The sequence below is a fragment of the Pezoporus wallicus genome, unplaced genomic scaffold, assembly GCF_028554395.1.
Source record: "Pezoporus wallicus isolate ANWC-B61680 ecotype Strahan unplaced genomic scaffold, APGP_CSIRO_Pwel_v1 contig_1181, whole genome shotgun sequence".
In the NCBI taxonomy this organism is placed as follows: domain Eukaryota; kingdom Metazoa; phylum Chordata; class Aves; order Psittaciformes; family Psittacidae; genus Pezoporus; species Pezoporus wallicus.
This window is the reverse complement of record NW_026641428.1, coordinates 557125-569330: the sequence shown is the minus strand read 5'-3', so window position 1 is coordinate 569330 and position 12206 is coordinate 557125. Positions and strand designations below refer to the sequence as shown.

The 12206-nt window shown below is 43.4% G+C and overlaps 2 protein-coding genes across 4 annotated transcripts in view; one reads left to right on the top strand and one right to left on the bottom strand.

Annotated features, from left to right (window-relative positions):
* Positions 1-6186, bottom strand: part of SYNPO2L (synaptopodin 2 like) — a 36517-nt gene extending 30331 nt beyond the window's left edge. Inside the window, exons 1-2 of the mRNA XM_057423848.1 lie at positions 5491-6186; positions 5109-5457 (exon numbers count right to left, since the gene is read on the bottom strand). Of these exons, the coding sequence (XP_057279831.1) occupies positions 5109-5213 (105 nt within the window). The 5' untranslated portion in view covers positions 5214-5457; positions 5491-6186. The remainder of the gene's footprint in view (positions 1-5108; positions 5458-5490) is intronic.
* A 1207-nt stretch (positions 6187-7393) lies between these two features.
* The window catches only part of SEC24C (SEC24 homolog C, COPII coat complex component), a 37580-nt gene continuing 32767 nt past the window's right edge, over positions 7394-12206 (top strand). For 2 of the 3 annotated variants that reach the window (XM_057423623.1, XM_057423622.1), the window contains exon 1: positions 7395-7539. The gene's annotated coding sequence lies outside the window, so the exon portion shown is untranslated. Of the gene's footprint in view, positions 7540-12206 lie in introns of all 3 variants that reach the window. The other variant, XM_057423621.1, reaches the window with a different exon arrangement.

The window sequence follows — 12206 nt, the reverse complement described above, 5'->3', positions numbered from 1 at the left end:
AATGCTGTACATGTCAGGACTGTGCACTTTCCCTTCGGCCTTTCTAAAATAAAGATCTTGCCATCTATGGATCCTTTTTGTTTCCTTGCTTTTATGCTTGATTTGATCTCTTTCTGTCCTGGTAACTGTCTCTGGCCAAAGACTCTATGTGTTGCCCTGCACACCAGAGCTACTGAGCTACACTAAATCAGTTTTATTTTGGTAAGGGGTAGTGCAAAATTCCACTATACTTTATCTGCTTCACTAGGCAAGAGTTAAAAGATTCATTAGGAATCACAGCAAGCCAAATATTAATGTTCAACTCATTTCACTTAAAAGGACATTGTTGTAACTAAGAACAAAGATTTTTCTTTCTTTTGGGGGTTCTTTATTTTCCCTTTTATTTGTTTCCCTATTTCGCCAATCCTTCCTAATTTCTGCAGAATTATTCACATCCTCTGTTGATGTTGGATCCTGCTGTGTATCTGCCTGTTGAGCATATCAATGTCTGCTGGTCTTTCAGCTTACTCATTACTGAGTTGATATTTTAAAGCAACCTTAATTAAAAATCATCTATTCTTTCTAAGGGCCCCCCAGACACTAATAAATTTTATTTTGCGTCGTCTTTTGTCTAACTCTCCACTCTTTCAGCCTTTTTATAAGACTGCATTGTTACGGTACCCCTTTCAGCATGGTATACTTCATATGCACATCAGACATTTTTAGCACCCAGACACTGAAGTTGATTGTTTGGGTGGAGAAAAATAGTATGTGCTTTTGTAAGCAAGTTTAAGATATAAGGAATAGATGTTTGAAGTTACAGATGTGGAACCATTTAGTCAGTTTTCAGTCTTGCTTATGTTATTTGAATTTGAGGTTTTGCCTCAACATCCACTGGGTGCTACTGGAAGAACCAATGTGTCTTTCACTGATCTGGAGGCAGGCAGAGCTGGTTTGGCTCCATATGGTTACTTGAACATAAAGTTACTTATGTATAACCCAACAACATATATAATTGCAGCACCTTGCTCTAAATGTGCCCCTGAACCCATAACCCATGGGGAGTTAATAGCACAGAAGCCCTGTGGCAGCTGGATCCAGCATATGAAGATCCAGCTGCTTTTTTACCCTTTTGTGTTGGCTGAACTGAGGTTTAGAACAGATCCCTTGCATGGTCAAATGGTTTAAAACTACAGCTATGCATTCTTTCAGTCTGTAGAAAAGTGGGTTCACACCCAACTTCCAACATGTTCTGCTACTTTATTTAGTTGCAGCCAGCTGAATACTTGGTGCTATGAAGAGTGGTTTTAAAATGCATATGCTCACTGTGCATTCTGAGTTAGTTGAACTTGAAAAAAAGTCAGCAATTTAAGCCATCATTGTGAACAGCTTAGGACAGAACAATCAATTAGAAGCCCACTGATGTATGTGAAGAGGATTGAGAATAATGCTGAAAACATTCTCATCTCATTTAAATACCATCTTCTCAGAAAAGAAAAAAAAAAAGAGAAAGCATACAGCAGGCTCTAAGAATTTTCAAGGAAAAAAAAGGTACAGAGAACATCACGTAGTGATTGATTATCATAATCTTCACAGAAAGAAACTATAAAAATACTATTGTAATGTAAACTTTAGAAAGAAGGCAAGAAGATTGTGACTTTTGTGTATTGTGTAAATTGATCACATAACATGAATTATGTATGGATTTTTAATACAAGATCAGCTCAAACAGGAAATCTCGCTTTGTGCAACATTTAGTCTTTGTGCAACATTTAGTCTTTGGACTTAGGCTGAGAAAGTTGGGGCTGTTCAGCCTGGAGAAGAGAAGGCTGCGTGGAGACATCATAGCAGCCTTCCAGTATCTGAAGGGGGCCTATAGGGATGCTGGGGAGGGACTCTTCATTAGGGACTGTAGTGACAGGACAAAGGGTAATGGGTTAAAACTTAAACAGGGGAAGTTTAGATTGGATATAAGGAGGAAATTCTTTCCTGTTAGGGTGGTGAGGCACTGGAATAGGTTGCCAAGGGAGGTTGTGAATGCTTCGTCCCTAGCAGTGTTCAAGACCAGACTGGACAAAGCCTTGGGTGAGATTGTTTAGTGTGAGGTGTCCCTGTCCATGGCAGGGGGGCTGGAACTAGATGATCTTAAGGTCCTTTCCAACCCTAACCATTCTATGATTCTATGATTCTATGATTCTATGAATGCCTGGCTGCTTGAGGTTATCAAGTGTTTATTAGGAAACCATATCAGATTTAGTAAGATGAGCACTGTTAGCAAACAGTTATCTGTTTATATGTAGAATAAACCACCAGTACTGTCAATTCTTATGTACTTCATAGGACATGCTAGTAATCAGCAGAGGTGAAAGAATTTCCCTTCACATTGCATTACTAGAAAAATTAGATGCATTGATGAAGTTCACAACTTCCTCTGAAACACAAAGGAAAGGGGAAGCAAGAAGATGGAGTGACTATTAACCTAGTCTGGTCTAGCAATTCTACCAGCTCTACATAACTACAGTGTATATAATTTATATATAACTTATTTGTTATACTTAGTATATTTCCCAAAGTAGCTTTTACTGCTCTTTTTCACCCAGAAAGTGTACAGAAGCAATATGACTTGACATCCAAGGGGGTAAGCATCTTTCCTTAGTGTTACTGCTATGACATTTTTAGTCTAGAAGTTGAAACTGCCTAAAGCGATAGCACTGGAATCCCCTGAGACACCAGCTGTATCCACTCAACTATTTCCTGGCACCTATTGGATATTCACGCCTGTATCGCATCACATTTTCTCCAGATCCATCCATGTTCCTGTTCTGCCCTTCCCCGTTCTGTCCAAATAGGTTTTGCTAAAAGAACCAAAGCGCTAGTATTTACGTTCTGCTAAGCCAAAGTTTTCCTGGTCTCATACGAACACTTCTCTTTCTCCCCAAGAGTCCTTCATTTGAGAGAAATCTGCTTACTTAGACCCTCTCATTTATCTAATCTGTCTGTTCATACATGCACAACACATTCTTCATTGTACTAATGAACACGGTGTCATTATTTGACCTTACCTCCGCTAGGCAGGCTCATTCTCAGTGACACCTCCATCTGACCACACTTCCCAGTGCTGCCCAGTGGCATTCATCTCCTGGATGGAGGCCAAACAGAGCAAATTGCTCATCCACATGAGTTCCAGCTCAAACAAACCAATAGAGAAATAGACAGTACTGCTCTGTTTCTCTGTGCTATACCACACAGATACAATCCAGCTCAGGCTTCTTTTGCAATGGGCTCACTCCCATCTTTGGCTTCTAAAATAACCAAACAAACAGTGCCAATGATATTAAGAGTTTTGGAAGATGCTTTACAGGCAGCATTTTGGCCCACACTTCATCCTGCTGGTGTCAATAGTAGAATCCTAACTGCAGGAGAATGAAGATTTCATCTTTCAACTCAAAGAGACAAAACCTGAGATTCAAACTTCTACTCCCTCCACACTAAGAGGAGGACCATTGAGTTATTCCTGGGGGTTTATTCTCTTCTAAGCAGTTTACATTCAGATATGATCTTACTGAGTTGTGGTAAGGATCTATAAACCCGTTCTTTGGAGACTGTTTAAATGGTGTTGCCTTTAAGACAGTGAGCATGTATGGTCACCTGGATGCCATTAAATTCTGGACAATAATAGGCCAAAGCAATAATTACAAAATCAAAGTCCTGCTTGAAGAATTGAGCCTCAAATGGATTTGTATCAATTACATATTCCATAATTACTTTTTTTTGCAATATGCTAGACTTAAGGTATGACACCCAATTTTGGGTGTCATACCTTAATTCCTAGTTAATACCTTTCTGGAAGTGCTACTAATCATTCACCTTAAGGTGCAACTTAGCCTGAGTAATAGCTGCTTCTCACCCCTGTTCAATCCTTTATAAGACACTCAGTATCTCCTTTTTCCAGTCCCAGTTTCTTGTCTATTTGGGGAAAAAAAAATGAGTCAAAATAACCCTAGACCCTAAAGATCTTATGTAGCCACTGAAAATCCCACTTTCCTAACAACCACTGATGCCAGATATCGGTTTAAATTATATTGATTCTTTCTTTTCCATACCTGAAGCTCTATGTGTATGCACAGAAGTTGTTTTCGTGGTGAAAAATAATCTTTCTCTGTGTAAGAAACATCCACTTCAGGGTCAAGCTATGGGATTTCAAATCATCTGGCAGAAGTTACACACAAACACTTCTTGACCTGGGGTGAGCCAAATGACATAGTACATTTCATTTTAAACTTCTCTGTCAGAAGCAGTCTACTTAAGGAAACAAAAGGACCTCAGCACAGCATTTTTTCATTCCTGTTGATGGGTAGCTTCCAGTGAGACATCCCAAGGTATCATTGTGTCAAGGCTAATGTAGCTGTTATGAGCTTAGTAAACGGAGGACTTATTCCTAATTTTACACTACTCACTAGTCTTTATGAAAGAGATCAGTAACAGTTGCTTATCAAAAGTAGTGCAACTCAAGGTTCTTACTTCTTTTTTATTATTTCATCTCCCATCCAATCAACGGCTTTTCTTTAATTCTTGAAATGGAACCAATATTTGCTGCTTTAGAGCATTAAAAATATTCACTTCAGACAATATTGAGAAGGTTTTGCCAACAGAAGAGACCGTAAGAAATGTGCATATATTTTGAAACCTATAGTAATGAAGCGTTAGGGACAGTTAAATTGCAAATATGACTTTTTTTTGCTTCAATTTAAATTATTTTTTGTTTTGTTGGATGTTTTACAAGAGTACTGAAGCTTCCACATTTTAGCCCTTTTTCCTGCACAAGTCACTATGTTTATATGTCTGCTGACAGCTGGGGAGAGCTGTACACATTATAAAGTGCCTGAGCTGTACAGATCTGCACAGACGCAGATCTTCACCCAACAGTTGTCTTTACCTCAACAGCATCTATTTCAGGACCCACCCCACACCCTGCTTGATCATTCCACCCAGGTTTTCCTTTTAAGATCTGCTGTCACAGAAAGGAGTTCCTGCATTCCTTAACGGCAGTGAAAGATGCCCGACTCAGAAGGGATATCTGAGTTCAGCAGAACAACTCTGCTTTCACGGTTCACATCTCAAAGTCCTACCTTTGACACCTGAAGGGGCCGTTTCTGCTCTGAACCGCCTTGCAACCGGAAGCCCCAGGGGGCACCTCCAGACAGAGTGATGAGCATTTCTTCTTCAGCTCCCATGATTTCTATGCTTTGGATATTTTGTCTTCCCAACTTCAAAACAGACTCCAGTTCTTAACAGGCAGTATCTTCTACTCCCATCTTCAAAATTCACACAACTCTCCGGTCCTCCAAAAGGCCCTGTGCACACTTTCTCCTTCAAGTTCACACACCCAAGAGGAGAGTTGAAACTGTCAAGCCCAGCCTTCACTGCTCTTCTGGACAACCAGCTGCTGCTCTGCCTATGATTAGACATTTGATTCTCCTCTTGGTAAGGGGCCAGAGTTGTCTGACACACGTGTCATGTCAATCTCACCCTCTGTGTCCCCCCCTCCACATACACGACTGATCTCTCACCGGAGCACGGCTGAAAATAGCACACCTCCTGTCTCTCCAAAGCTTTGTCTGACACTCTTCAGGCTGGAAGCATTTCAGTAAAAACTTTATTTCCACTTCCCATTCCAAATGCAAATCCTGGAGTCATCCAGCTCTCAGGGTTCATTAGTATGAGTTTCAGACAAGGACATGACGCAGGCACAAACTCATACAAGATCAGGTGATAGCACCTAAGAAACTAAACAAAAACAGCTTGCAAGTGATGTCCTTTGCACTTGTTTTCTCCATGCAGCTAGTGTTACTACACAGTGTAGCACCATGCATCTGCTCTGAAAACCACAGGCAGGTTATAGATGTGATGTGCTCCCTCTACAGCTTGCTGCTCCCTGACATCCCCTACATCCATTCCTAGTATTAGACACTGGGACCAGAATAGCCAGGATTAGCTATACAGATGGGATTCAGACAGTTCTCTGCAGGGCACCACATACATGTACTCGTCAGTGGCCAGGAGAATGGCTTTGCATCGGGGTCACAGAATCACAGAATGGTTTGGGTGGGAAAGGACTTTTAAAGGGACTTTTTAGAGAAAGGGCCATCTTCAGCTAGACCAGGTTGCTCAGAGCCCAGTCCAACCTGGCCCTGAATGTTTCCAGGGGTGAGCATCTACCACCTCTCTGAGCAACCTCTTCCTGTTCCAGTGTTTTACCACCCTTAATGTAAAAAAATTCTTCCTTATATGTAGTCTAAACTGACCCTCTTTTAGTTTAAAGCCATTATCTCTCATCCTATCCCTACAAGCTGTACTAAAAAGCCTGTCCCTATCTTTCTTACAAGCCCTCTTTAAGTATTGGAAAGTTGCAGTATGGTCTCCCTGGAGCTTTCTCTTCTCCAGGCTGAACAACCTCAGCTCTCTCAGCCTGTCTTCATAGGAGAGGCATTCATGCCTCCGGTCATTTTTGCAGCCCTTCTCTGGACCTGCTCCAACAAGTCTACAGCTTTTTTCTGCGCTTCAGGCTCCAGAGCTGGGTGCAGTACTCCAGGTGGGTCTCCTCCTTCACTATTTGCTCTTTTAGGGCCATGACAGACAAGACCTCCTTGCTATCCCAAGCCACCTTGATCCCTTGGAATTATAAGGGAAAATAAAATCCATTTGTTTGCTACAGGGCTTACAACGTAACTTTCTGTTAAGATCCCAAGCACAAACTCTTCCTTATTCTGCATGTGCTTAGTTCTCAGTGACTAATAAGCATCTTACAGATCTCTGTGATACCTTTGTACTGCAACATCCATAGGACGCAATTTTACTTGATTGCCTACCCCACCGCTCACGCAGTGCCACTGCATGGTGCTGCTGAGCAGATACGAACAAACATTACTAGGTAGCGCGCAACTCCCGCACCACAGTGCATTTCAGTGCGAAACTGCCTCCGTGTGCTCCCAAGTCGCGTTTTTCCGGAGGCCGCTGACGGGACAAGCAGCCAAGGGCACCCTGCTCAGCACGGGCTGAGGCTGAGCAGCGCCGGGCCGGGCCCCGCTCCCGCGTGAAACACTGGTTCTCGGACTATGCAAACGACCTGAGGAATCTGCCCCCACCACAGCCACAGCGGCCCCTCAACAGCCCTCTCCCTGCGCTGCCCGGGGCCCAAGGGAAGTGCGAGGGCGGCTGCAGCCTCGGAGCCCCGGTAACAACCGCCGTCGGAGCGGCGGCTGGTCCCCCCGAGTGCCGCCGCCTGGCACTTCCGGACAACCGGCCGCCAACGGAGCGGCGCGCAGGGCCTCCCGTCAAGACCGAAGAACGCCACTACCGGCGTGCATCCGCGGAGCGACGTCAACGCCCGCGGTCGTGGCGCACGGCGCCTGCGCCGCATCCGGGCCCCGCTGGGTGGGGCGCGGTGGCAGCCGGGGGTTGGCGGGGAGTGTGGACGTGGCAGGCAGCGGGCGGGGGAGCGGTGGCGTCGGAAACCGGAAGCGGGTCCAGCAGCGGCGCCGGGAGAAACGGGCAGCGGCGGTGAGTGGGGCTCTGCGGGGGGGTATTGGGTCTGCTGGTGGCGGCCGCGGAGGTACCCGGTGCTGGCTGGTGCGGCGGCCCGGCCGAGGCCCGGGTCTGAGGCGCTGCTGTCGCTTCCTTCGCCGCCAAGGAGATGAGGCCTGGTGGCGCCCAGCCGGGTAGTACGTCGGGCCTGCCGTGCCTACGCGCCACGCCCGGCCTTTGCAGGGGCCCGGGTCTTCTTCAGTGATGTGTCTGGGTGGGGGCGCCCCTCACCGCTAGCGGCCCGGCTCGGCCCAGTGGGTGCCGGCCCAGCGGGGTCGGAGCCGGCTGTCGGCGGGGCCTCCTCCTGCAGTGCCTGGAGGGGAGCAGTCGGTGTCCAAGTGTGGTGCGGGGAGTTGCGGGGACTACGAGTGCGGCCGTCGCACCCACCCGTATAGCTGAGCGCTTGTTTTCGTCCCGGGTGCGCTGTGAGGCGGATACTGCCTCTGCAGCGGCCCCAGTCTCTTGTAATCCGCGAATCCTTACCCCAGTGTATGTGTTGAGCTGTTCAAGCTCCCATTCATTCGAGGCTTGCAAAGGATGGTTGTCCCACAGGGAGATTGAGTTTAGTAGTAAAAATTAGTGATTGTCTGTCTGTGTCTTTGAAAAAGAAAGAAGGAAAGGAATGGAGATGACATGACCAAATTATAAGTGTAGTCTTGGGAAAAGTGGATGGATCCTTGCTTTCCATGTAGGTGATGCTTTAAACATGTTTGGTTTGTATTGTTGGAGTTTGCTTTGACTCTTTCGAGCAATGGTCTTTGGAGTAGAATGAAGGTTAGTTTCATTTCTCCTTATTCTCGGTAGGTACTTCAGTGTTTTTAAGTATGTGCATGTGGTGTCTTAAGTCTTTATTAAAGAGACTTTGCAAAACCATACAAACTAGGCCTCTGTGCTAGGTGTCACACTGTAGTCGAAGTTCTGTTAAATGTACTAGCTGACGGAAGTGGTTGCTGAAATGTAAGTGAAGTACTTACACCTTCATCAGAAGTCTTCCACCAGAGTTAATATTTGTAATATCATGTTAAAATACAGATTTATTTTTGTTTTTTCACTTCGGTACTCGGTGTTGAATTTTAGCCATTAATGTGATAATTCCATAAAAATATTTATAAATCCTTTTCTGTTACAGGGATCCTTAGTCAACTTTACCAGGTGTTGAGGGGGGAATGTTAGAGTGAGAGAAATGACCATCTGAGACCCAGTATGCAGTGCCTTTATGTTGTAGTTATTTACAGGCAGTGCAAATTCACACCACAAAAATAGGAGATTACTTGTTGCTGGGTTTATCCTAAAGTCTTCAATGTTTATGAATATGAAGTTGTCCTGAGTAGGTTTAGGGAACTTGAGCTTTTACCTCTTTCTTCCACCCCCTTCCCCCTTCTCACAGAGTACATGTTCTGGTTATTGGGTGGATAGAAATATATGTGGCCTAGAACTCCAGAGCCTTTCTCTTTAGAGGAGACTCACCTTCGATCATGTATGTACACTATATGTGGAATCATAAGCATTTCTGTCCTTTTTTTGTGTAGAAAAGGTTCTTACTTTTGGAACTACCCTGTTCAGCTTGAAGCTGTACCACTCAGGTTTCTTTATTGATACAGACAGACTGTGAAGTGAACATTGATGTAAGGAATATTTCTTCTTAATACGCTGTGACATTCGCTCCAGGTTCTAATTTCATGGCTGAAAGCTGAGTTATAGCAGCGAACAGATGTCTAAAGGATTATTCCTTTAATGAGCCATTTGATGCTTGTACTGCTGTGAATGTTTTCTTCTGCTACTGTAGGACTATATTTTCTTTCTGTAACGCTTATTATCAGAAGGAGGGTCAAAAATCCAAGAAAGAATTGATGGTTGGCTAAAGGAAGGGCAAGGTACAAAGAGTGACTGAAAGTGATCAGCAGCGAGGTCTCCACAGAAGAGAAGACGTAGATTTTTCTTGCTCTTTAGGTCTGAAAAGTTTTATTAGTGATGAATTGTGAAAATAGAGCTTGTTCCTATATGTTCAGCAAGATACATTGTTAGTATAGAAAGCACTAAAGTCAGTATAAACTGGGCAGTATGCATTACGAAAAGCTAATTCTGAGCTTTCTTGTTGCTTGTGAGTGATGGGATTTTTGTGGTGCATTTTTGGTAGAGGAAGTCAGAGTACAGAAGTTTTGAATGAAAGGTGGCCAGTGTTACAATGTATGTGAAGAAAAACTTGTTTAGTACTATAACATGATTTTAAAGTCTTATTCTGTATATTCCTGTTCCTCCATTCTTCCTTCTGGCCTCTTCTCTAAACTTTAAACTATCCTTGTAACTTTTCCTAATCAATTATACTTGTGCAAAGTTCACAGAAATGAGGCAGATGACTACACATGTTGCAACACGTATATGCAGGTAGCAAAGGAAGAGAGAAATCTTTCACTGCAGTTTTGTTAATGGCACATATTCCATAATTTCTGCCTCCCCAGGATTGCTCTCCAAAAGTAATGCCCATAACTGAGTGGGTTTGAAACATTTTCATAGACCTTTATTACAGAGAGAGAGAGGTGTAAATCAGTCCCACGAGGAGACAGGGTGATCCTCCCCCTCTACTCCGCTCTTGTGAGACACTACCTGGACTACTGTGTCCAGTTTTGGAGCCCCCGACACAAGAAGAATGTTGATCCATTGAAGCAAGTCCAGAGGAGAGCCACGAAGATAACTGGGGGCTGGAGCACCTTTCCTATGAAGACAGGATGAGAGAGTTGGGGTTGTTCAGCCTGGAGAAGAGAAGGCTGTGGGGAAACCTTGTAACAGTCTTCCAGTACCTAAAGGGGGCCTATGAGAAAGCTGAAGAGAGACTTTTTAACAGGGACATTTAGGGATGAGACAAGGGGGATGGCTTTAAACTAACAAAGGAGAGTTTTAGATTAGAAACACTGGAAAGAAATTCTTTACTGTGAGGGTGGTGAGATAGTGGAACAGGTTGCCCAGAGAAGCTGGGATGGATGCCCCATCCCTGGAAATGTTCAAAGGCATGTTGAATGGGGCTTTGAGCAATCTAGTCTAGTGGAAGGTGTCCCTTCCCATGGCAGGGGTTTAGAACTAGATGATCTTTACAGTCCCTTCTAACACAAACCATTCTGTGATTCTGTTAATTGAAGTAAAAATCTGGTGGTGGTGGCAGGGGTTGGAAATAGTCTTGACCTAAGCTTAAACCTACCACTAAGATTTTAATTTTTTTTTGTGTGTCATTTTTTTTACCAGTTTACTCTCACAACTTGTATAAGACCTTGCCCAAATGATGAATCAGCCTAACAAAACTGGGTTTAATGTGGCCCTTCTTTAAAAGAACATAGAAGTGATCACACCTTGCGTGCAAACTGTGGGTTTTTTATGTCCTGTAGCCTGTCCTTTTTGGATCAGCCCAGGAATGACTGGTCTGCAAAAATCTGCTCTAGTACCTCTCATGTCAAGAAGTTTTAGCAGCAAACCTATCCTTTCTTCTCCTGAAGGTGTCCTCAGTGAAAATATGGTGGCTTCTGGATTTTCACTGATACTAGATTGTAACATTTATGTTCTGAAAACTGTGCTATATGCCTCTCATGAACGTTAAAATAGATGTTTCTGGCAGTGACTCCAAATGCATAAGAAGAAGAATATACTATGTGTCACAAGTTGAGATTATGCCCAGGAGAAAGATAGAGCACCACAAAAATACAACCAAATTGGGGGGCCAGTTCAGTAGTGCCATTTGGGTTGTTTTGGACAAACATGGGTGGCATTTGTTATAATGACCTGAGTGCTTCCAGAGTGGTTACCAGTCTCTAACTTCCATGATATGAGCTTCTCTTCTAGAGTTTTTTGTAGAAAAAACAAAACAGGAGTTTCTTTTATCTGAAAAGAATCAAATGTTCTGTGAGTTCTTGTAGAGTACCTAGTCAGGCTGTTGGTGAAACAAAAGCAGGAGCATCTGCCTTGCAGAACAGTGTTCTTAGCTAGAAGTTGTTCAGAGTCTGGATCTTTAATAAGAATAGCATAACTTTGCTACTTTTCCATAAAGCTGCAGAATGGAAGCAGTAAAAGCACTATAGGTAATATTCTGAACTGATCTCTTGAGGATGCAGACTGTCCCTTTCTGTCCTATCTTTTGAAAATTATTTTGATTTCTGTGTTCAGAAATTAAGTAGACATTCCCTTCTGTTTCATGGTTTCACCATAATATAGGATGCCATGCTGTTGGCTGGGGGTTTTGGTGTTGAGGTTTTTTGTTTTGTTTTTTTTTGGGGGGGGGGGGGTGGATGGTTTTTGTTTTTTTCTTTGGGTTTTTTTTGTGGTTTGGTTTGTTGTTTGGGTTTTTCTTTTGCCCCCATTTTTAAGGATCTGGCTCCCCAGAAGTTTAAATAAACCACCCTTTCTTTTTTCCCTGCAACCAGTAAAAAAGGCACTAGCATCTTTCTGAAGGAAAGTAATTTTGCTGTATGTGTTTCCTTTAGAAAGCCATCAAGAGCTGATGAGATCAAGCTTTTCAGTTTCAAAAGGGAATTAACAGTGAATGCGAACCATAAAAAAAATGATGAATATGCAGGTTTTGCTGATTTGGGAAGCTTGCTGATTGAAACAAGCTTGTGTGAATCACTAGTGCTTGTGAACTTATTTTTTCTTTTAACAGG